The sequence below is a fragment of the Saccostrea echinata genome, unplaced genomic scaffold (genome assembly GCF_033153115.1).
Source record: "Saccostrea echinata isolate AGI-Se365-2 ecotype Australia unplaced genomic scaffold, CSIRO_AGI_Sech_v1 ptg000054l, whole genome shotgun sequence".
NCBI classification, from domain to species: domain Eukaryota; kingdom Metazoa; phylum Mollusca; class Bivalvia; order Ostreida; family Ostreidae; genus Saccostrea; species Saccostrea echinata.
In genome coordinates this window covers 33140528-33167500 of record NW_026889803.1, presented here as the reverse complement: position 1 = coordinate 33167500, position 26973 = coordinate 33140528, and the positions used below count along the sequence as shown (strand labels likewise).

The following is a 26973-nucleotide window of genomic DNA, read 5'->3' as shown; positions in this document are numbered from 1 at the left end:
ACTTGGGAATGGAACTTGCTCCTAAAACTTTAACTGGGATGCCAATGCTAACACCGACGCCAAAGCCGAGGGTGTAGCATAAGCTCATCTCGACTTCATCAAGGTGAGCTAAAAAATTGATTATCCTCTGAAATTTGATTATAGTCACCTTTCCAGTTGATTTAGGACCTTTCCATATACAGAAATATACAACCACCCAACACAAGAGCAGGATTAAGGCAAGCTCCCATTTAATGGTTCCAACCTCTTCAATGCCTTTTGTCTTTTCTAGTACATAGGTTCTGAAAAATCAATGCTTCTACTTCTGTATGCAAAAAGGAATTAATATAAAGGTATAGTACACAGATTGAACTTCAATGAGATTGGTGTCCTCATCGATAGAAAACTCTAGTAAGGGTAAATTCTGTAGACCTTTGCACAAAAATCTTACAATTAATTTTCATCATAAAATAAAACTTATGATTTTGTTCTTTTCACAAAAGTTCTTAATAGTTTCTTAAGTGTAAAAGCTTGAACCCTCTTGTAAGTATTTAAGAGCCAGTTTCAATATAACTAGAAATATGTCCATAGGACATGAATGCCCTGTCCAAGGTATTTTAGTAATGCAACATGAAAATTTGTATTAGTGTATGAAGTTTAATGAGAATATCTTAAAAAGTTTCTATAAAATTAAAATCTAAAAAGAAATGAATATAGACAATAAATTTTCACCAAATATTGTATCAGTGCATAAGCTTACATAAAAATATGTGATATAAATGTATTCTTTAAAACTGAGCAAAATGCAAATTTAAGAAAAGTGAGGTCAAGGTCAAAGGAAAGGTCAAGGTCAAAAAATGTTGCTGCAGTTTAATAGCTTACATCAGTATGTATTAGCATATGAAGTTTGATAAAAATATCTTGAATGGTTTATTAAAACCTGAGCTAAACACTAATTTAAGAAAAGTGAGGTCAAGGTCAAAAGGAAAGATCAAGGTCAAAAAATGTTGATGCAGTTGAATAGGTTTTATCAATATGTATCAGCATATGAAGATTGATAAAATTACGAGGGGCATTTGAAAAGTTCTGAGAACTGCTTGCTAAAATATTAACCATTTCACAGAAGTTAATAAGTTTAAATCATTTAAAAGAGCTGGAAAATTTGCAATTATATGAACGTCATTTACTTATATACTTATATTTATGACGTAATAGCTCCAAAAATGACGTCAGAATCTCGAATGTTTAGCAAACTGAAAAGTCACGTTTTTTGTCTACATGAGAACATTGAAAAAGTGCTGTGAAAGGCTTCTTTGGAAAGATATTTCAAAGAAAATGTGCATGGAGGTAGAGTAAGATTGTAAAAATGGTACGGTAAATCAGCAATTCCATATTTTAGTTTTTTGCTTGGTTAATAAGCACAGTAATGTTATCTTAGGCGTTCATAAAAGATTTTTATTTATATGATATAGCTGGATTTTCGGTCTATCATATAGCTCTCCACTGTATTAAACAAAAGATATTCTGTATAAAACTGTAATAATGCAGTTTTCCACAATTGTATCTTGAGTATCAGGACTCTTTCTGTTTACAAATAAGACGTACAAAAGTCTTCCCCCGGACAAGTTTCTTTGCATATTTTTTCATATTATTTCAACTTAGGCAATCCAAAACTCACTATTGCTTTTGATTTTCGACTCAAAAAAATAAATCTGAGTTTCATTGCCCTGTACAATCTTATTTATTTTCCATGATTTAAAATTTTCAAATATATCGAGTTACGGTGAGTTATAACACCTGACGAATGAATGCCAGCAAATTTTGTAACACCGTCCACTATTCTCCTGTAATTGTAAACTTTGTGTTTTTCTCACAGCATCGTCTTTTTTGCCCAATATTTTGCACGAGATTCATTAATTACATACTATATTTGACACACTCTTAAACCACCTCAGAACTACAAGAGTTCCTGAATATGACCTCCATATGATAGACTTTAGTCTATGTAAATATTCTTCCAACTGGTAGTTGAGTCCGTTAGCGTGCATCCGAGTAAGGAACAAAAGTTGACTTTAAAATTTTACTTCACTGAAATTGTGTCTCTTGTTACGTCATTTTTATGGTCAGTATGCTAGACATTCGAGATTCTGACATCATTTTCGGAGTCATTACGTAATAAAAATTACAAAGTGACGTCATAATAAGTGTATACTTTTGTGATCTGTCCAATGATACCAAACTAAGTAATTACTGTTAAACGGTTAATATTTTATCAGACAGTTCTCAGAACTTTTCAAATGCCCCTCATATCTTGAATAGTTTCTTTGAAATTGAGTTTTGAACTTAGCTAAATGCAAAGTGCAACAGAAGGACAAATGAAAGGATGGAAGGACAGAAGACGGACATTAACACTATATGTCCCGGCCATATTCAAGGTGGGGCATAAAAATATAACAGATAAAGACCAAATACATGTTAAATCGAACTTTTTTATGCACACTACAACAGCATTTTAAAATATTTCTTAGCTGTTGTCCAAAAACGAAATGAAATACATGTAGTTTGCAAAATATTTAAAATGGCAGTTACTCTTAAGATTTCTGTATGACCTTAGCTACTTTTGTTTGTGATGTCAGATTTCTTGCTTCCCAACTGATTGCACTCTCTATTTGTTGCCAATAACGTTTGTTTTACTTTCAGGAGTTGAAAATTTTGCTTTATTTTTATTCTTAACTCCTTTTTTTTAAAGGATTATAAAGTGTAATTGAGATCATTGCTAAGAAAAGTTTGTCGTAAAAAAAAATCTGTATTCTGCTACGATTGCATTTATGAAAAACACTTAAAATTCATGTAAGATATTCTTATGTTAAAATTTTACGCAAAAACTTAAGATTTTTTATGAAACAGGCTACTCAGACCATTAACTCTAAAAATTAATCTTGATCTAAAATGAAACTCTATCCCTGACTTTCACTTTCACCTTGACCAAAAAAAAATGAAATCTCTAATACACTTCAAAACTTATAACCATTGTTAAACTGCAGAGATGGGAAAAGCAAACAGTTTACTTGTGTTTACGTTCTTCAGAACTGGCACTACAATATGTATACCATAAATCTAATTTTCATCAGCAAGGATAATTTAATAACTCACATTTGATTGTTACACTATTATCCGTTTTGTCTGAATATAAAGTGGTGCTTTTCATTTCTAAAGCTAATACGATCTATGACAAATAAAATTTGGAGATATCCCAGAAGTGTAATTTCTAGAGGTCAATCCTTAATCCATATTTTGAAACTAAATTCCTGGACAATTATGGAATTTCTGTAATAGTAAACAGCTCTGTAGTGTACATAATTCTCACTGATAGAAATCTTCTGTGGGGGAAATACTTCCATTTGGTTTAACGGATGCTGCCACATAGGAGGAATTGGTGGTTCCATTGGTGAAATTCTGATGGGTAGTGCCATCCCAACAGTTGGGGGAATTCCAGTCATGGTTACATCCAACCCATGGCAGCACTGCCTGGAAACAGTTGAATAGATAGTAGAAGGCCCAGGCAATGATAACATTGTAGTAAGTGGTAAAGAGGAATGAAATCACCACAGTGGCCAATCCAGCACCTAAAAAATACAGTCAAAACACATATAACTATCACTGTGGAATGTGCCAACATGCATGTATTTACAGGTTCTTGAATATTTCCATGCAAAATTCCTTTTAGGGCAGGGAGGGAGGATTGGAGGAATCACCAGAAAAAAGATTTTTCTATGTCTTCTCCACCCTACAGCACTCCTCTCTCCCTTTTCCTTTTTTCTTTCTCTTTCTCAAACCTGTTTTCAGAGGTCCATGTTGGCTCTGCTCATAATTTGTATTGTTTAAATTGACTATTGAGATTGATCAGTGTTCATTATCTTCACATTTCATATATAACAATGCTTAAAAAATAAATATCTCTTCATAATGTATTAAAACTGCGGAAATTTTTTCATTGTCAGATTATTTTATTTTACTATCCTACTCTGTTCTTTAGCCATAAAAACTACAGTCAATTTACGTTGTACATATTTTCTTCTACAGCATTTTAAAATCTCTAGAGGTTGCATGTCATTGTCTGTAAATGCTCATCTTTAAATGAACTAGCTATGCTTTCCACACGACATGTACTCAACAAGTTCAGTGAACTTTATTAGTATCCGCAAACTTTGCCCAACAATTACGGGTCAGTCACCGAGTCAACACATGCTTGACAGATAAAGAAATCAGGAATCAGATAAATGTTATTGATATTTCTGCTCTCAGGGAATTCAAAGGTGAAAATCTTAAATCTAAAAAAAAAAAACCTTATCATTAATGATTTTCATAACTGGATTGAAAATAATTGTCATGTTGACAAAGATGTAGGTTATAATCACCATGGTAACCATATACATGTACTGAAGGCTAAAAACCATTCCTATCAATAGTTTGATTTTATTTTTATACCACGTCTTTTATTCACAAGATCATTCATCTGAGCCTGATATAATAATATCACAGGCTCTGTCATGGAAAAGTAGATAGACATGATGGTTTGACCATGTAGGGATTTCTCAACAAATCTGAAACTAAATTACATGCTGATTGGTGCTTACATTCAAAATGACTAATTGCAGCCCTGCTGTTCATGTTCTTAAGAAGATTTTTAAAGATGTTTTCCCATATATATAATTACATGTAAAATATGGCCTTACCCAAGCTTGTATCTACAACACAAGAGGATGCTTGCATACTAATATATCTAATTGTGGTCCTTTATTTATTGAGATTTTCTCTATTTGGACTGAAACTTGACATAGTACGAAATTATACATGCATTTGAGTTTAAGAAACTTGTCATTTGAATTAAAATAACAAAGAAAATCAGACAAAATGGATTAACATATATGTATCAAATAACAAGTAAAAAGAATAGATTCTTTCCTTATCAATTGAATATAAAAACAGAACCACAGAATTATATATTCTTAGTTTATATTTACGATAACCCTTAATCCAGCTCCGTTTCTCCCCGAATACCTAGCATGAATGGTTGTAGCCAAGACATGAGCAATTAGATTTGAATTCCAATGTGTCAAATATATCGTTTAATTAAAAGTGATTGCGCCCATGGGAAAAGGGCCCTTATGGCAATTTTTACACATTTTAAGTTTTTCATGGATTTTAATAGAGCAAGGTTAGAAGTTGCCAAATCTGAATTTTTATGGCCCTACGTCAACTCTAAGTAGGTTTTGTCTTCATTTATATCGATGATACTTTAACAGGTAAACAATGACGTCATGTTACTTTCGCACCAACGTCAAAAGTTTTCAGAGTGAACATGACTTTCACTTTGCATTGTAATGTTACTACGGTAATAAATGTATGTTATTGAGCATTTCCAGAACCATTTTTGAGTCATTGTCTCTTTTAATAATTGTATAATATGATAATAAATAGTTGTATTAACTATTATCCATCATGCAGTGGTGTATAGAATTATGAGTGTTTGTTCGTTTGTTTGTTTTACATTTCACTATGCTGGAATGCCAGGAAAACTCGAGAAGCAAGCGGCTTCTGTTCAATATCAATTTATTCTCTCAAAACCAAAGTATTTATCTCGTGTAATAATCGTTAGAGAAACCTGTAGAATTCATTTGAAAATCATCTCATTTTAAGCATGGCTCTCGATAGGACAAGATGTCATTGGGGGGGGGGGGGGGGTTGAATCCAGTATAAACGATATCTCTTTCAAAATGTGAAGTTAAAAAATATTTCAAAAAAAATTCTCGGGAACAACAATAAAATAGATGCTGCTGGGTAGTGAATTTGTTGTTGTTGTTTGTTTGTTTGTTTGTTTTTTTTGTTTGTTTTTGTTTTCTAAATATAATTAGACAGAAAATTTGTGAAATGTAGTGAGTTACCGTATACGCTGTACAACAATTTAAGGACATTAAGTTGATACACTGCATGTTAAGCAATATTCAATAAAAAATTTTCAAACAAAAATTCAGAGGGACTTCTGCCTGCATGTGGTAACAAAACTTCTTTTTTTAAATTGAAATGATACACATTTTTTCAGTCACAGCAAGGAAAATTTTTGAAAAATTAATTTTGAATAAGCATTGACAAATTATAAACAAATGGATGAATAATAATTCACATGCATTAATGAAAGGAACAGATCCAGGATGACCAATGGTTGGATTGTGTGTGTGAGTTGGGGGGGGGGGGGGTAAATGTTAAATGATAGAAACATGCAATACTTGTAGTTAACATGAGTTTAATAGCATACGAGGGTTGTCGTATTTTTAAAATCTTCCTAAATTTTAGGTGTGCAGGGGGGATGCCTTCCCACCACCAACCCCATAACCTCCAAATACGTCATTTGATTAGGTTTGAATTAATATTGAAATAATTCCTCAATTTATTTCTGCACCTTGAACTCTCTCCTTATGTACATGTATATGAGCAGGGTCATTTTCAAAACAAACAGCGATCATGATCGAGCTCCACATGCCTGGAACTGGAAACTTAACTGCTATCAAATCTAGTTAATCATGAGAAAAACTGCGTCCTAGAAAAACGATTTTCTTTGATTTTGTAAAATTAAATGGTTTTAGAAGAACATGTATACACTGGGTATTAATAGATATCGGGTATTTTATTGTCATTTCAACAAATTTTATTCGAACTTTGAATGAAATTAATATGTCATTTTTTTAAATTAATATCAAATAGATTTTTCTAAGAAATAAATCATAAATAATTATAATTATATATGTTGTCGTTATGAATCAATGACATGCAGATTAATAAATAGAATTTTTTCGGCTGGGGGGGGGGGGGGGTGTAAAAATTAATTGAAAGTTTTATATATCCGGTCACTTAAATGCGACTGGTTCATAATATTCCTTGACTGGCTGAGTTTTTAAATGACAAATTTTTACGATGTGGCACACATTTAGGTACGTGTAAATATTGTTATGTGATGGTGTGTGTAGAATCCCCCCCCCCCCCATTTCTCGCGGCTTCTTTATCGTATGAAATTCTAATGTTATTGTTTTCAAATGTTATTGTATATGAAGTTTTACAATATAAAAATTCCATTCTGGCCCCATGCCAGAGAATTGGATATGCTTATCCTTGTAAAGCTTTACAGATACACTGTAAAGTAGTTAGGTCCCGGTAATATAAAATGACCCTGGCCCTCTTCCCCGGTCTCCGGCACTGCCACAAAAATAAAAACTTGCAAACATATTCTTAGTCTTTTGTGCAGTATATTTTTAGCATTTAATTCAATTTGTACAATGCATGTTTAATACAATTTGATCTTAACAAGATTTATTTCAATAAATCCAAATAACAAAATCAGCCCGTTTACATAATTCAACGGCAAGTTAAGCAATATCATACTAAACCGATAACTGAGATTATTATTTCAATAAGAAAACGAGTTTTAGATTGATAATAGAACTGTAATGACATACAATGCTGAGATTCTATGAATGACAAAGATTACATATATTTGACTTTTAAGTGACTAAAAACTGCAGATAAAGCTAAAACCTTTGAACTTTTTTTATGCAAAACACGAGTACCAAAATTTATATTTTCGAGTTACTGAAAATAAATAGACAGCAAAAGAAAAAAAAAGATATAAAGATTTCTTTTCATAATACGATATTGTTGTGTTTTTGAAAATTCGCCTTTTCATTAAAGTTTCACATTTCACATTGTATTAATAAACTGGATTTAATGTAACATCTCTCTCTCTCTCTGCCCCCTCTCTCTCTTTCTCTCTCCCTCTCTCACACACACATCAGGTATACATACATGTAAACTTTTTTTTAAGCTAGAACAATTAGAACAATTTTATTTCATTCGATAGTTTTTGTTTGTTTTCAAGTACTTACATCGGAAGTGGCAATAACAAAAATAAGACGAAACAATTTTTTAAATTTCATTTCATTTTATTTAAATTTATGATCATTATTACTGAAAAAAATTAAAATTCAAGTATTTTAAAAAATAATTTCATGTTAAAATAAATAGATGCACATGTAACAGATTTAAAAATAAAAAAAATTTAAAAAATAAATGAAAGTCTGGTTCAATGTAGCATCTATTTCTTATTCTATATATTTTTTCTCTTTCACTTTGACAGCAACTAGTTCCATGAGCTTTCGAAAATACTTTTAAAGAAAATATAAATATAATACTTACAATTAAAACGTTTATTTTAGCTGATGACAAGTAAGATTTTTAAAAATATTTTTTATACTACGGGAGCAAATTTATATGAGTATGTTGATTTTTGAATGGTGTTAAAAAAAAAAAAAAGAAAGTCCCTCTCTGGTACCTCTCTAGTATCTCGCTTGTCAGAGTTACCTCTCTTGTTTTTATTTATAGTTCTTAAAAATAATATCACGTCTGTCATTCGTTCGTACTTTTGCTAGATTTGTGAAAACTTACAAGAATACTTTTCTTTTCTGTTGGAAGAAGTGTGATCAGTTTCAAATTTTTGGCAATTAAAGCATTTTACAACAAAAATTTATGCACGATGTACCAATGCTTCAATGTTTACATGATCGATGTGTTGAGAATGGTGGGGCGGATCTTATACAGGAAAACGATTTCCTCTGCAATATTTTGATAATATATCCTTGTCTAACAAATAACTTCAATTTGTCTATATATCAAAATCGCATTCGTTCATCCATATTCAATTACCCAGAAAATCACTTTGTCTGAAGCTTCTATACATGTATAGAAATGCATAGCCCAGATCATCTTCTGGAGACGTATAAAGCTACAATAACATGTAGTAAAGAAACGGGTCTCGAATAAAATTCTAAATATTTTGATTAATATCAGTGGACTAGAAGATCAAGAAGTGAATTAAAGATATAAGTGAAAATAAATAATTATTTCAATGTTGAGAACAACGACAAAAGTGAACTACACGTGTCAAAACGTAAAACACGTAGATAAAAAAATCTGCGTCGACGCTCACCGTCTGCAACGTCATATCTTTATGACGTTATTTCTCTGTTTTAGCAAAATTGCCATAAGGCCCTTTTGTCATGGGCGCAATCAAGTATCACTGACATAGTGTAACCCCCTAATTTGCCAGCTTAATGTCAGGAGCTAAGATCAGGCTTTCATGACATTAGAATTTGGCAATTTATATGCGGGCTGTTAAGAGCTTTCTTTTTCGTCACCTAAAACAAGTGTGTAAATGGTACCAACTTAGACTCATGCACACTTGATTTAACTCATTTAGAAGTAGTGAATAAGTTCTTCTCCCAAACATACCTAGTAATTTTCTTTGTTGACTCTCAAAGACAAGATCAGATTTCAGTGAAGATTAATGAAATAGCGACGTGTCTTTGGACAAAGAGGAGTTGTTTGAATTTTGAGGTGGATAGAACAAAAATCTGGATTATGGAAGATTCATTTTCTTCAATAATATCTTTGGCACAAAATAAGATAGTACTAAAATTTTGTTCCACAGTTATGCTGTAACTAATATATATTTCAACAAAAGATATGATTTAATTTTCTAAACAGAAAATGCACTGCTCTTCATACATTAATTCTATGTTATCACTTGAATTCGATAAAAGAAATTAATACATGTATATTTATCTATTCTGAAAATATCTACTACTGTAACAGTTACTTTAATTAAATTTATAAGCTGAATTATAACATTCCATTCAACATAGTCTTAGAATATTGACAAACTTGCCTTTAAATAGTGGACAGATCTTGGCTAAGGCCCCTACTGGCCCATTCTGTGTGTATTGTCCAACAGCCAACTCCATGTAAAGCAGAGGAATGGCACATAGGATCAGCATAAGGAAAAATGGAATTAAGAATGCCCCTGAAAATGGACATAAATATAACATACAGACTCAATTCCATATATAAAATATATAACTGCTTTCAAAACCAGTCAGTGTTTGCTACCAAAATTGTATTTGACCTCAGTTATGACCTTTTGGCCTCGACTTTTAATAGGGTAAACATGACCTTAAAAGCTGTAAGTTTCTTTATTAACCTATTGTCATGAATATGAAGCATTTCCATTAAAAGGTACCCAAGGATCATGCCACATAAAAGTATTGACATTTGACAGAAACATGACCTTAAAAGCTGTAAGTTTCTTTATCAACCTATTGTCATGAATATGAAGCATTTCCATTAAAAGGTACCCAAGGATCATGCCACATAAAAGTATTGACAGAGAGACATAATGATTACCACTGTTGTCGGGTATCCACATTTTGATGTTGGTCTTCAATATATGTTATAAATTAAACATGATATTTCTGTCTCAGTACTTTTTAATATCATTATTCTTTGTTTTATTGCTATATACAGGTGATAGCCTGTCTCCAGAGTTTCTCTCTCCCTCAGAACTGTAACCTGACCTTGATCTCAGGTGGATATCCTGACATTGGCCATAAGTATGAAGTCAATCTGCTGCAAAACTTGAACACCATACCCCCACATCTTCACAAGTTAAAAGATTTTAGGTCCACACCACTCCCTGGGAGAAGAGTGGACTTAAAACCCTTGGCTAACAAAGATGGCCCCTTAAAAGGCTTTCAAATTCTGAGCTGATTACCAAAAACAAAAGCAAATGATTAAATAAAAAACATTTGCTGATTCTTTTCTGATGCACAGAGTACATGCACCCATTATTCCAAATCAATTTTCTTTTAATCATTGTTAAGATTTTATATCAACTCAACATGTACTTGTTTTATTCTTTAAAAAAAAAACCAAACAAACACCTGATGTAATTTAATTTTTGTAAGGTTTTCTTTATAATTTTGAACCATGAACATAAAAATTTTATTGCAAACATGCTGTTCCATACATTTACTCAGCCGGACAACTCAATGAAATTTCATTCATCTCCTTTCTCGTTTTGAAAACAATTGGCTATTTCAACATATCATGCACTTAGATCCATATAAGTACTGCTGAGTAATACCACAGATTAAATCAATAATTCTAACAAAGACTTTTAAACCTTTCTTAGGATTCATTATTCCCAAAGTTGATCAACTTAGTCCTGTCCTATACACGATGTCCCAATTCATGCACTTCATGTCCTTAAAATATGACTTCTTCCATAAAGGGGAAAATTATAAATGTGCTCCTTTTGCAATCTTTGAATTGGAAAAAAAATCTTTACTCATATTGTGAATAGCAGTCAAACTTCTTCAAGTAATATATTTTTTTTCTTCAGTACAACAGCATTTATTGATGCCATAGAAAACTGAGATTTTCAAAAGAGCCATGATCTAGAACTCTATGATTCCAGCAATATAAAAGGCAATAAACATGTAAAATCATCCAAAAAAAAAAAAAAAAAAAAAAAATTGAAGACTTTAATATTCATAAACGCTAGCCCCATTCCTTTCAGTCTAAATTGATGAAATTTCATCAAGCCATGCAGCTAGTACACTGGACTTTTCAGAGGCAACATCAATATGGTTGAAAAATTTCCAGAGGTCTTATCAAACAATTATCTTTTCTTAAGCATCAGGTTGGCTATAAATAGTGACGTTTTACTACCGTCAAACCTTGTTATCTCGAACTGTAGATTTCAAAATATTCAAGGATTCAAGATATTGTGGTTTAAATACATAAAGGTGGTTGGGATTTCTAATTCACTTTGACATATCCATGGTATTCGAAATATCGATATAATATAATTATAATAATGTAATAAAATATCAAGATAATGAGGATTGATACATGTACATTGCATCATTGCTATTTTAAGAAATTTGAACACCTTACCCCCTCCACTGCTGTAACAGAGGTATGGAAATCTCCACACATTTCCCAGGCCTACACAATACCCAATGGCAGCCAGCAAAAATTCTACATTCTTACTCCAGTTCTGTCGAGCAACCATCTTTCAATCTTCTGTTCACTTTTCCAATAACCTAAAAAGGATAAAATTCAATATGATTACTGCATGACTGGATAATTTGCTAATTTTTGGGTGTTTTTTTTTCTTTCATATCCAAGTAATAGTAAAAATCATGTGGATTTCATCTTCTGCTAACTTATCTGCACCTGGTATATGAAAGTGAAAATTCACAAGGCAGTAATTCCCAAAATGTCATTAAAACTTCTAAGAAACTTTTAAAAATTTTCTTAGAACTATATTAGGAAAACTCTAAGTAATTCCATATATGTTGATATATCCTGAAATACACAAATTACTTCCTAGATATAAATATAGGTAGATTGTGCCTATTTCTTTGAACATTTAGAGGAATATATTTACATATTAAGGTACAATTTCTATTTTAGAATAATTTAAAGGAAATTCTACATTTATATCCTCATGAACCACATATGATGAGTAATAATATATAGCTAAGTCAGAATTGGAACTACTTTTTCAGCCAAAATAAACCCTATAAGACAATTTGAAAAGTTTGAATGTTACAAGAGTGTTATCACTGCTTTTGAGTGCTATCTTGAAATATTAACTGGGTGATTAGTATCAGGTTATACATACATGAACTTTCAAAACTGAAATGCATTTCTTACAGTTAATAAACTGTTCAAGATTTTGTTCAAGGTTTACCAATGTTTTACTGCACATTATGCTGTAAACTGGGTTAATATGTAAATTCAATGTCGTACAGAGCAGACAATTTGAATTTTTACATACAATTATACATGTGAATAAATTAGATATGCATCCAAGATGTATGTATAGTCTATGAATTTACTTCATGAACCTGCATCAGAATTCTAATTTTGTTTGTTCACCTTGGACGGTCCCCTCCAGATGTGTTCACCCATCTAGATTGGTCTGAGAAAGAGAAATAAAACCGAGTCCTTAGTATGCTGAATAAGTCTTTGCAATGATTGTAATTAATATATGTGTACAGTGGCAATAAGGAAATTATGTACATAAAATGAAGTAACATTAAACTAAACACAAACAATAAATCTCTTATAATTCATTGTTAAATGTTAAGGGACGGGATATATTACTGTCAAATAAAAGTGCGAAAAGGGAGGGAATTGTTGGCTATTCATTTGCAATTAGCTCAATAAATAAAAAATTCAGTGATACTGTCATAACCTATAACAGCTAGTCCTTTAAAGATTGTAATCAAAAATGTCTTCTGGTTTTGAAAGTTCATGAAGGTATGACCCGATTCTTTTCACAGAGGAGTATTTCCTAGAGCATGTTAGTACATGAACTTCTTGAAACTGTGTTTGACTGATAATTAGTATTGGCTCATATTCCTTTGAATTTATTTCAAAACTGCAATAAATTACTTATATTAACATTTCAAATATATTTAATTGAGCCACAGAGAAATATTGACCAAATGTCCTGGGTCTATAATTAGTACCTATTTTAAAGCAGTGCCTTCTGATTTAAATATTGCTCATCATGTACAGCTAATGAGGATGTTGAACCTCACATTTATTTCAAAGGAATCTCATAATTAAGCCCCAGAGGACAAGACAAACAGATAAATGTTTTAACCACATCATTAACAAAATGACTTTAAAGCCACCCTCTCCATAACATATGCTACCTGTTCAGTTGTAAATCCATTTTAATCCTGTGCAGCACTATCATGACTTTATACAATCTAGTCATTGATTTTTATAATTAATGTGATAGGTTTACATACCTGGTTTAAAAAAAAGACAACCACACAAACAGGTGTTCTTCAGAGCAATAGGCTCTTATTACAGAGTGTAGTTCAAAAGCAAGCTATGTTTCTTTTTTTTTTTATAGAAAAGTTAATTTTTACACATTCAATGCAAAAAATCTACCAAGAGTTGATTTTTTTTTTTTACATTAAAATTCTCTCATTTAAACTGTCATCATCATTTAGAAAATTAATCATTAAAAACGTGAACTAAACAAAAACACACATTTGTTTGATTAACAGCCAAGAGCCTAAAAGGTGGACAAAAAAAAAAAAATTCAAAACTTACCATTCAAAGGGCAGGACTTTAAATGAATATCAACAATGAAATGAATAGTGGTACATAATGTCTAGCTTATGTTCTGTACCAGTAAAAACTCAAATAATAGTGTTAGAATACGTTTAATGACATCATGTGTGCCTTTTGAGGTAGTACACTCTCGACACCTGGATCAAATTCTGGGGATCAATCTGACACTTTATCAAAAACATAATTGTTATTTAAAAAAAAAAAAAAAAAAAAAAAAAAGGAAAACAAAGAATAAATGTTTTTTAAATCCTTTAAAGTAGGCCAATGATCTTTTAAAGCACCACTGCATACAATCCACAATAAAAAAGAGAGTCATGGGTGACCTGGTTGCATCAAATGACCATTAAAATTTACATGCATTAAGTTTATAGACAAGAGGCCCATAGGCCACAATGCTCACAAGAGTCATGGTGCTATCAAAAGTTTGACAAAATGAACGCTATCAAACTGACATTGCAATTCCAAATAAGAGCAAATAACTTCAATTCAGAATTCAATATTCCAATAAAAAGCATATTTAATGCTCACCAATTACTTAACTGATAAATAATAGCCAATGACATGCTTTTTGTATGGAAATCTACTTGACGTTGAGAACTTTCACCTTTTGTGACCCTGTTTAACACTGGGGCTATAATTTGAATTTAAGATGCTTGTATATTACAAAAAATGTAGCTTAGTCTCCCTAATAAGTTAACAACTGGCAAGTGACCAGTTTTTGGACACTTTTTCCTTTGCTTTTAGCATGACAAAAATTGTTTGAATATCCAAGTCAATCCTTACAAGAAGCAAGTTTATTCTGCAATTTCCTTTACAAATAATGTCTATTTCTTGAGCAGGCAAAAAAGGCAATTGTGTGATTAATTTTCAATGGCAAGAAAACCATGTTTTCTCTTGTACCTTTGCATTCATTATGCAGAAAAAGTTTTTACAAATGACAAACTGCTATCATTAAATTTTAGTGGCCAATTGGAGAACTGCTAGATATAATAAAATAATCGTAAAAAATTATGATTTTTTTTTTCACTTAAAATACTAAATGTTTCACAAAAATAAGGTGTCACAAAATTTGATGATCTACAGTACTGCCTCTCAGCCAATTCTAGCAGTTCTCCAAACACCTCTCAAAAGGAAAAATGCAATCATTAAGAAATTGACTATAGATATAGTATAACATCAATATTCAAAGGCCATACTGTTAAGTCTGCAGAAAATATTAAAGTCTGCAGAAAATATTAAAAATCAGTTGGATTCATTATAAATTTTTTCTTTCTGAAAACAATTCAATAAAAAAAAAGGCAAAATAAATAAATAAATCTATTCTGAATAATATTCACAACTAAGAAATTAATGAAAATCATGCATCAAATATAAGAAGGATTAATACAGAAAAACTTAAAAACATTAGCTAAGGCCAATAATAACTCTAAATTCAACCAATTTGAATGTACAACTGTGAGACATGTTCTGTTTCATTACTCGATACAATTAGACAAAATTTCCATTTATAACTATCTGTAAGTATAAGGATTGAATGTGCAGCCCTAAAGTGAATTAATATTCTAATTCTGAATGATATTCACAGTAAATATATCATGCATCAGAAATATAAGAAGGATCAATACAGAAAAAAATTAAAAACAGTAGTTAAGGCATTCTGCTCATAATAGCTTTAAATTACGGAATACTGTCTACGTTTTTTAGATTTATGATATGATCAATCAGTTTGCTTGCGTAATAATTTGCATAAAATTATCATGCGAGCAGACTGATTGATCATCATCATAAACCAAAAAACAGACATTATTCCTTATATTTACATTATTTATTTTATCCTAAATGATTCAATAAAAAATATTTTAATTCAATAAGGAGAAATATCTGCAAGCCCAATCCAGTGTACTTAAAAAGTATTATTAAGCAACTTACAGCATGAGCACATGTAGTTCTGTCGCATGAGCAAATCATTGAGGATATGAACCTTATTTGTAGTTTTTAATGCCCCCCCATCGAAAGATCCCGGGGGTATATTGTTTTTGTCCTGTCTGTCTGTTTATCTGTTTGTCTGTTGTCAACTTTAACCTTGCCCATAACTTTTAATTGGTTGGAGCTATGACTTTTATATTTCACATGTGTATTCCTTGTGACAAGACCTTTCTTTGGGTACCATCATATTTGACCTTTTGACCTTGACCTCGGAGTTTGACCCACTTTTGCAAAATTTTATGAGACTTTAACCTTGGCCATAACTTCTGAACAGTTGGTGCTTGGGGTTTCAAACTTCACATGTGTATTCCTTGTGACAAGACCTTCCTCTGGATATCAACCTCTTTGACCCTTTGACCTTGACCTAGGAGTTTGACCTACTTTTGAAAAACTTAAACCTTGACCATAACTTTTGAACGGTTAGAGCAAGGGCTTTCATACTTCACATATGTAATCCTTGTGACAAGACCTTCCTTTGGATACCAATCACTTTGACCTTTTGACCTTGACCTAGGAGTTTGACCTACTTTTGAAAAACTTTAACCTTGGCCATAATTTTTGAATGGTTGGTGCTAGGGCTTTCACTCTTCACATTAGTAATCCTTGTGACATTACCTTCCTTTGGATACTGACCACTTTGACCCTTTGACCTTGACATAGGAGTTTGACCTACTTCCGAAAAACTTTAACCTTGGCCATAACTTTTGAATGGTTGGTGCTAGGGCTTTCATACTTTACATATGTAATCCTTGTGACAAGACCTTCCTTTGGATACCAACAACTTTGACCTTGACCTTGAGGTTTTACTTACTTTTAAAAAACTTTAATCTTTGCCATAACTTTTGAACAGTTGCAGCTAGGGCTTTCAAATTTAACATTTTTTTATCTTTTGGCCCGCATTTGAGAAACTTTAACCTTCGCCATAAGCTGCCATACGGGGGCATCAGTGTTTAACAAACACATCTTGTTTATCTTGCACATGCTCAACAGATAATGTACTTGTTTTATATTAGTCAATATATTTAGACATAATTTCCATTTATAACTATCTGTATGTAAGGATTAATGTTTCAGGATAATTTATGACTTTAAGCTTTCCTTAAAGAGTTATCTCCCTTTTTTTAATAAATAAAAAAAACAATTTTAAATAATCTTTTCATTTAAAAAACCTTTACCATCTGAAATGTAATCCCTAATTATAAATTTGTCTGTTTTCTTAGTACATGTATCTAAAATTCAGCTTATCTTCATAGCTAGACCTCAATGCACAATCTTCGTTGATTTATTATTCCTTAGAAAACTGCATTTTTAAACTTCTCTCTGTAAATCCTTTCCTACTCTTAAATCCCTAAGATGAATGCCAGAGTATTTTATATCAGATAATTAATGATAAAGAATTATGTCCTTTTAGAAGTGGGATACCATGATTTTTTCTGTCACTCAGAATAAATTTGACCTTAATTTACGACTTTAACCCTGATAACCTTAATTAAATATATGTGCAGAATCTGAATAGTATTCGATTAAGTAAATGATTATCTTAAAAATATGGTAAAATCATACCTGTATATGCTTCATAACATGAGAAGCTAAATAAGGACTTGAAAACTTTAACCTGGTGATCATAAACGCTGATAACACGACAGAAACCATGATAGCTCTTTGAACATTTCTTGCAGTGAGATTAAAATGTTTTTTTTTCTTTCAATACATACATTCGATTGATAAATCTTAACTACCAAATATATATACATGTACATGTATATGATTTGTAGCTATCAACCATCTACCTATGATGCACATTTCTGATATTTTATTGAGGGAATAAAAGTATTTTTAAAAAACTGAATTCAATTTCATTCTTGCTAATACGTAATAACTCATAATAATTAAAGACAATCAGTGAAGAATAAAGATGTGACTTTGAACAATTCAGGATCTTATACATCCGTACAAAGCCAAAAAGTCCTCTTCAACAAGTACATGTAGTGGAAACTAGTCATGACTTTCCATATCAAAATATTATCACTTTCCCATCTATATCTCCTCATTGCTTCTTCAGTTCAATTACTTCCTTCTAGAACATGTCATTCATTATGAAAAGCCTCAGAAAAACTTAGCTGGCTAGTTGTCAGAGCATTATGTATACATGTATATACAAGAGGCCCAAGAGCACCTGAGTATAATTCAACCCTGTAAAGGATCCATAGACTGGCATTTTAATAACTATATGATAAAACAAAGTAAATTGATAGATGCATGATGATATGTTGCTCAAAAACAAAGAATTAGAACAATCAGGGATTAACAAAATAGTTAGTCTGGTAATCAACAACAACTCAGAAAGTAGATCTTATTTACTTGCCTGTATATACCAGTGCTACCTAAACTCTACCACTATCTTAAGCAATGGAAACTTATTTCAAAAAGAGAACTCGTCAAAAGCCCCATACTCTTGCCCTGTACATTTAAAGTACAAATATAAAGTATTTTGTCTTATTTTTATTCACCTATTACTTACAAGTCTGCCTGACCATTCAAAACTATAAAACTTCTCTTTGTATTATACACTAAAAATTCTTGTATATTATTTTTTTTATTATTCAATTTACCTAACAATTACATTTATTTACAGTGATTCATTATCATGGGTGAATGACAAAGGGGAGTAACTTCTCTTAGAGCAGAGTAAAAATTTCAATGCATGATCATATTAGAGCCCATCCAACTCCAGAACTCCTGACCCAGGGGCCATGAATTTCAAAATTTCTGAAGAAGTATACTCTTGCTCATCAGAACCACTTTAACAGATTTTCTCCCCCAAGTTTTTTTTTTTTTTTTTGGTAATGCTTGTTTGGTTATATATTTTTTTTTTTATAACATGTTTAATTTTCTTTTTTTTTTTTTGCTTTTAAGTAAAACATGAAGCATTTTCAATAAATCAGGTATTCTTAAGAAGAGAACAAGAGTTTAAGAACAGAAGATGAATATTACAAATGGACAAATGGTGAAGGTTTAATTGTATCAACCATGTTAATTTCATACATTTTTTCCCTCCTTTTTGTGAAATAAGTATTGATCAAAGCAGCTATGTAAGTGTTCATCTAATATAAGGCCTTCTTTTAATCAGAATAGTTATAGTTTATAGGCATATTTGCAGCATATATAGTAAAACTATAGTCTAATCCAGATGATAAGTATTCTGAAATGTTGTCTATATATAAACAAAGAAAACTGTTTGTTCATTAAGGTATATTCAATTGTTTAAAGTGTTATCTAATTGAAATATAATCCAATCTAACAAATTTCAATAGAAACTGTGGGGTCTGGATTAGACAAGCTCTACTGTATGTGCATCTTCATTCACACTTTGTACTACACAGGGATCGACATTAACGGTTGTCCGATTGCCCGGGACAAGTAAATTCTCAGTTCGGGCAAGTGAAACTGTCGACGTACTTGTCCGAACGGGCAAGTGAATTTTTCTTATAGAAATGTACGTTTTTATTTAGTATACATTAATTTATAAATAAAACAATAAATTGAACACTTGATTTTCCCCAGGTACCTGACTGACATTGTTTTTGCATTCGGAATTCGATGGTAGTGTTTCTGCCACTTTCTGGATTCATTTGAAAATCGGGTTCGTTATTCTGTTTTCTTTCGTGGTAAATATGCTCTTCGTCTAACATCTTTGTTAACTTCTTATTAAAAATTAGTTTATTTATTTGCTCACAAAATATTAGTACAGTGTAACACAATGTATCCTGATCAAGATAAAGATGTATGTTACGTAGCAACTATCTTCCTTTAGAGTTGCTTCACAGTTATCTCTGAAAATCACGATTCACAAGAGAATCCTACCAAAAATAATTTTTAAAAATATGAATTTTATTAAAACGGAGGGTTATTGCTACATGGCAGTATGTGTTAACAGGTTAAATTTACAAGGATGGTAATATACATTTATGTACAAACGCAGCATTGAAATTTTTTCAGGTACCTCACCTTGCCAAATTGACAGTAGTGTATTTGGTCACATTTTTTCTTGTCATAACATTTACATTAATAAACAATTTTCTTCTTAAGTTCTATCCTTATTTTGGGCAACCAAGTTTACCATTCGGACAAGCCAAAGTTTGAGATCACTTGCCCGAAGGGCAAGTCAATCTGAAAGTTAATGTCTATCCCTGCTACAGTGTAGCTGCTATGAAAAGGAATATTTAGAAGTTTTAACCCCCCCCCCCCCCCATACCCCCTTTTACATTATGACATGCTCTCAAGATCAAATATTTTTGTCAGTTTCATTACTTTTCAACAAAGATTGAAAGTTTTCCAGCTATATTACGGAGAGTCCATTAAAGCAATATGAGCTGCATTTTTGAGAATTTTATTTTGCTGCTGAAATGTGTTATTATAATAAATTTGTACGTATTTTAAACCTTTTTGATCAATTAGACAGAAATAAAGTATCAAATTGTTTCGGAAGAAAGGATTCTGTACAATCAAATATATAGTATTATATAAGAAATCAATATTGTACAGGACGACAATAATGTAATTTTGCTTCAATCAAAGCTTATAAATAGTTCTTCCATCGCAAATATGAACAACAGAAGTTTATAAACGTTCTTTTTTCTGTCATTGAAACACTTAATTACAATTTAATTTGCAAAAAAAATTTCTGACATCAAAGTTGCAGCTCATATTGCTTTAAGAGAAATGTATAAACGAAAAAACTTACAAAATCATGTATACTTATAGGGCATGTTAACTGCAGAAACACTTTTCTTAAAAGCTCCACATTACTTTTTTTTATATTTACCTGGAGATGATATCTATACTTTGTAAGACATGTTAAATGCATATTTAAAGGTATACACTTTTCTTAAAAGCTTCAAGTTACATGAAATTTGTTCTTAAATTCACCTGAGGTCATTGTTAATTAAAGAGACACATCATTTTGCATCCATACTTACATATACATGTGTACAGCAAATTCAGATTTAATAACTTAAGATATCAAAGTCATGGGAATTTACTCTAGATTATATAATAGGAAACACATACTGTGTTACACTTGAATGTGTTTATGAAATGAAGCATTTTTACTGTCAAAACACTAGTCTGTTTACAATTTTGAGCGGTCAAATGATCATTCTGTGTTTGTGTTATTTCCAAAGCATAATCATTACAACCAGTCAAGAATTTCTTTAAACAAAATCCAATTTTTTTTTATCATGTTTTTTTACAGGAAAGATTATAACAAATTTAATTAATACTCAAATCTAATACTGTCAACACGTGTTGTGTATTCATTATGTAAAACAAAAGTAATCAACTTGACTTTAATTAAAGAATTCTGCACACAAAAGTGTCATGGAACTGAAAAAAATTAATAAAGCTTACCCACCCGCCCCCCTTCCCTTGGCTAAATGCCCCCTCCCACTCTCACCCGATGAGCATCGAATGTCGATCGATTTAAACTGTAAAATTGATCAGCATAATTAACCCTGAGAGGAATCTTAATTATGGATTACTTTGACACTTACCAAAGTAAGACGGTTGTTCTAAATATTGCTTCTTTTGCAAACAATGCGTTTCACGTTATGCAATTTGAACACCACCAGCGCTCTATTCTAGTTATTCCAAGCACTATGCCGTATTTTGGAAATTATGCAATCATTTATCTTCGGGGTACCTGTTGCAGTTTGGAACATGGAGTTAAGCAGTTCAAAGGAGAAAATAACAGAATCATGGGCATATCCTAATCTAATACATACTTCGTTTCTGTTCGCATTTGAATGAAACATGTGAAAGTATGGTGGACAGAAGGGGCCTTTAACACAGAGAAGTCCGCGCACCTGCCTTTCGGACTGCAATTCCTACTGTATGTCCCCCTCCAGACATTCAGACATTTGCTGGTCAATTTTCAGCTCTCGTGAGCTATGAGCTCAATTCAGCTTTGATTTTCTGTTGTCTGATGTCCGTCTGTCTATGATAGCTTCCTATCCATCCGTCTGTAAACTTGCTGGACCCGGTAATTTGCTCGTATTTTATGAAGTTTAGGAATCCATTAGATAGGTAGGCTAGATCGAACTCACCTTTGAGAACTGGAATGTTAGAAGTATTAGACTGAAATGTGATTTTGAAGAATTTCATCCTTAGAAAATGAACCATGAGTATAGGAAGGATTTCCAGGTATACAATTAAAATCAAGTTCTTCTAAAGTACGGTTATAATAGTGAGACTTACAAACAAGCCTTGTCTGTTGGAACCATGTAACTTATTGTTCCTGTAATCTTTCTAATTCTTTTAATTTATCACTTCTGTGAAATTCCAAGGGTATAACACTGCGCCTGGGTAGAGAAAATTCGACCTCATCATCTGAAAAACAGGCATTTAAAAATGGCAAAGAATATTTCTTTCGCCCAGAGCTCGAGATTGATGAACCTACTGCATCGTAGAAATCAAGCTGCAACTGTTGTAAATGGCAGTCTTGCACGCTGTAATTGAATGGCCAGGGTGGGGGTGTTTTAACATTCATATATAACTTTCTAAAGTTAAAAGGTTATAATTTAACATTTTTATCAAATCTCTGATGCTTATGAATCGAGTTTTACCTTACTGTATTCATTTTTGAAAATCATTAGATAAAAAATTCAAATATTTGTAGATTACTGCTTGTTGCGTTTCTTTTGCGTTTCAGTATATACACTGTACATGTATTAACAACAGTAATCGGGTGTCCAGTGGGACTTTACTTCTGGGCAATTTCAACCAAACTTGCCACAGAGCATCCCCGGGTAAAGTAAATAAAAAAAAATTCAAATAAAGGATCAAATCATCCCCCCTCCCCAAAAGTCAAACTTTTATGTGGGAATATGTATGGGGGGAAATTTAAATATCTTCTCAATTAAGAACAGCGGGATTTTTTGTCACATTAAGAACCATTCTCTGTAATGACTTGAACTTTTATATAGGAGCTGTGGCACGCATAGTCTCAGAATTTCTCCAAACTATCTATGATAAAAGTCTTTGATACCGTAAACTCAAATCAGGCAGAAATTGGTTGCTACGTGTCATGGTTACCATGGCAACATGTCCTAAAGTTTGAAATATGGCATTTTTCAACATGTTCAGAGTCCCACAGTTAACTTTTGCAGCAAAGCCAACAAGTGGCAATGGTTGTTTCTGAAAGTTGAAGGCCTGATATCTTAAATGCATGATAAACATGTTTGGTAAATCAACTATTAAATACGTTACTATGGAAACAAAGTATTCAAAAGTAATAATTTTGCTCATCTAATTTTATATAATCATACACTTAAGAAAAAAAAAGAATTTTAGGTTGAAATGCAAGCAAATAATAGACAAAAGATCCTTGTAACATATACCAAGGAAGAAATATGATATTTCTTATTGGTTGGCAATGGTTGCCATTGTTTTAATACCAAGAAGGGATTTTAAATTTACTCTCGTAGTGTTTAAATCTAATCCTATCTTTTTAAAAAGCATATTTCTATATAACTAATAATCAATTTTTAAAGATGTTCATGTGACCCTAATTTTCACATTTCAAAAAATTCAAATTCAATTCTTTAAATAGAGCGTTGCTATGGAAATAAGCCGAGAAAATATGCATAAAAATCTGAAAAATATTCTGTTTCCTTGGATACGTACCTTTGTACGTAGATTCCCAAAACTTTTATGATTGATAATTATGAACAACTAACCTGACTTTCAATTTTGACTGCCACCCAATCTCTAACTGGATGCAAAAAGCTGGCACAAAGGGTTTAATATTGATATAAAATTAACAAAATCGAACATTTTCCCTTCTTGGTTACCATAGCAACAGTGTTGTATTTTTCAACAAACGTTATCAATATATGATATTCAACTTTAGTTCTACCAAATAAGCACTATTCAAGGTGAGTCAAATAATATGTTTCTTGAATAAAAAGTAATTAAATTCCTAAGGCAGCAAAAAATATCACTTTAACCAACTGGTACATTGTTTCCATGGTTACACTGCAAAGTAACAATTAATCCCAATTTTTCTTATGTTGTCGGTGTTGCAAGGTCCTAAGGATATATATGTGCCAGTCATGAAATTTATTGTTTTTCCTGAAAATAGTAGCATTAACCCAATCTTAGCAACACATTTTGCATGGTAACACTGTGTTACCATGGCAACCATGAAAGTTATTTTTAGAATAATATTGCCAATACCTAATTACTTAAGGTCAAATATTTTTATTGTTTTCTCTTAGGTTGTTGATTGAGTTTGATCATTTAACACCTATCATTAGTGAATATTGAGCGTTTTTCAGCATTTTTCAGCATCTAAAATGTATTCCAAATGAACCCATGGTTACCACTTACTAAGAGATAAATTCTAAATAGTTTCTTTATAGCATAAGTGGCAACAAGGTGTCAGGTTTTTGTGAGAATTGTTTTTTTGTTATTATTAGTCTTTATTAAGGCTTAATAAAGATTCAAAGTAGCTGAAAATCTCAATTTTTTCAACTTTTCTGGTTGTTACCATGGCAACCAAGACACATAGCAACGAAATTTTATTTGATATATGTTTCTGGTGTCAAGTTGTAATAATGGGCAAAGTTTCATCAAAATCGGTGACCATGCGTGGCAAAGAAGTTTAAGTGGTTACAGAGAATCGCTATTAATACGTAAGCATTCCCAGGTATTGCAGATTCAAATTTGTTTAAATCATTCACCCATGGCTCCGAGAGGTAGGACTGGTTCACAATACAGGCCCGTAGAAAGCAATTTTAATGTTGGGGCACGGCCTACGAAATTATTTTGGAGGGGTACAAAGTAAACAAGAAATCCCTGACGAGCAAAAAAGGGGGAGGGGGTGTCACCAGGCGTCATTGTTGAGGGTTACAACCGTAAATAATCGTCGTTTCTTATATATTAAGTACATACTGTCTGCTAAATGTTGTGTGATGCGTCTAGTGTTTTGGTGTTGGTGTCTATGTGCTTGCCACCTCTCGCTTTCAGCCCTCACCTCTGGCTAGCAGCAATGCAAAAAGGGAAGCGGTTGTAAGTCTTCCTCTGCCAGTACATAGCCTCTCCACAACAAGTCCTATGCGATGCCTCCACCTGGAAGCAGACGGATACTGGGCACCTTTTGGCCCCAGGCTAACTTCGTAAGGGCGCACGGGAAGATCAGACTCGAAAGCCTTGGCCGGCAACTCAGCTGGGAGAGAAAACTGTGGTCATAACCTGGATTTAGTAGGAGACCGTTATCAACTACTATGTTGGCCCCCCAGACACGAATTTGGAGGTTGGACTTGAGGCTAACCACCTCCTTCCATAAAAATCAGATGATCACGGAAACTGTTATAACAATTAGTACCACTGAAGGAAGGGTAGGCGCGACATGCTAGATTCCAATTGAGGATTATCTTCATTTGGAATCGAGAGTACGAGGCAATTAGAAAAAGCCGTAAGGACCCCAGTAACCTGAAAGGAACGCAAATCCCATCCATAACAACACCTAAAAATATCACCAAGATCGGATGTTGGAACGTAAGAACAATGTTCCAATTTTTACCAAATTGGAAAAACAGCTAACATCGTATAAAAGTTTAACAAATTTAAGTTGGACATAATGGGACTGAGCGAAGTAAGATGGACAGGCTTTGGTGAATTAAAGACAACCACTGGAGAGACCATATCTTGTACTCCGGAGCTGAGGAACAACATAGAGGAGTAGGGCTTAAACTTAGCAGGAAAAATCGACAAAGCTTGATGGAATGGAATCCTGTTAATGACAGAATCATCAACGCACGCTTTTTCTCCGCTTTGCTAAGCTAAGAGTAATACAAATATAGAGCCCAACAAACGAAGCAGATGAAGCGGATTAGGACACCTTCTACGAAAAGTTACAGAGAGAGATATTGCCAAATCATGATATACTGATGGTAATGGGCGATGCGAATGCAAAAGTTGGAAAGTCAAGTGATGGATTGGAAAGAGTCGTGGGACAAGAGGGCACTGGGACTGTGAATGAAAATGGCATGAGGTTAGCTGAAATGTGCGCTCTAAATAACTTCTGCGGAACCCTCTCTAGGCACCTTGACATACACAAGCTTACATGGGAATCTTCTTATGGAAGAGATAGGAACCAAACTGACGATGGTGAATGGCAGATACAAGAAGTCTGTATGTGATGTAAGGGTTATGCGTGGTGCAGATACCAATTCAGATCACCATATAGTACTTGCTAAAATAAAGGTGAAGCTCTGTAGAAACTCACAGCAAAAAGAAAGCAACAGGAAGATGTATGAGGTCAGCAAGCTGAAAGATCCAAGAATATGCAAAGGATTCCAGTTTGAAATAAAAAGTAGGTTTCAGCAACTGTCTGAAGAGGAAAAGACAGTCAACAAAAAATGGACCCTTGTGAAAGAGGTATATAATGAAACAACAGAAAAGATCTTGGGCCAGAAAAAAAGGAAACAGAAAGACTGGCTTACTGCAGAAACATACAGATCTATAAATGAAAGAAAAAAAACTAAATGAAGAAATAGGTAGATCAAATTCGGAGAGAATAAACGAAATTAAGAGAGAAGAATATATGACAAAAGACAAAGATGTTAAAAGAAGAGCAAGAGCTGATAAAAGGAAAATCTGGAGGATATAGCAAACCAAGCAGAGAATGCATCAAACACAAACCGCCTGAGTGAGGTTTATCAACTGACCAAGCAGCTTAATGTGGGGAAAAAAGAAACAGAACAAGTGGCATAAGGTCCAAAAACGGTGAGCTAATCATCGAGGACGGAAAAATATTGGAAAGATGGAAAGAGCATTTTGAAGAGGTCCTAAATGTTCCAACAGAAGCAACAGAATTACCCGAAGAATGCAATTTCCAAGAGAACATAATTGCTGAAATTGACACAACACACCAATAAGTAAAAAAGTCAATCCAAA

At 32.5% G+C, this 26973-nt stretch overlaps 1 protein-coding gene across 1 annotated transcript in view; it reads right to left on the bottom strand.

Annotated features, from left to right (window-relative positions):
* Positions 1-21724, bottom strand: part of LOC133205682 (sodium- and chloride-dependent GABA transporter ine-like) — a 41312-nt gene extending 19588 nt beyond the window's left edge. Inside the window, exons 1-5 of the mRNA XM_061341535.1 lie at positions 21567-21724; positions 11824-11972; positions 9755-9889; positions 3347-3605; positions 149-281 (exon numbers count right to left, since the gene is read on the bottom strand). Coding sequence (XP_061197519.1) covers positions 149-281; positions 3347-3605; positions 9755-9889; positions 11824-11941 — 645 coding nt within the window. The 5' untranslated portion in view covers positions 11942-11972; positions 21567-21724. The remainder of the gene's footprint in view (positions 1-148; positions 282-3346; positions 3606-9754; positions 9890-11823; positions 11973-21566) is intronic.
* Between the last annotated feature and the right edge of the window lie 5249 nt (positions 21725-26973).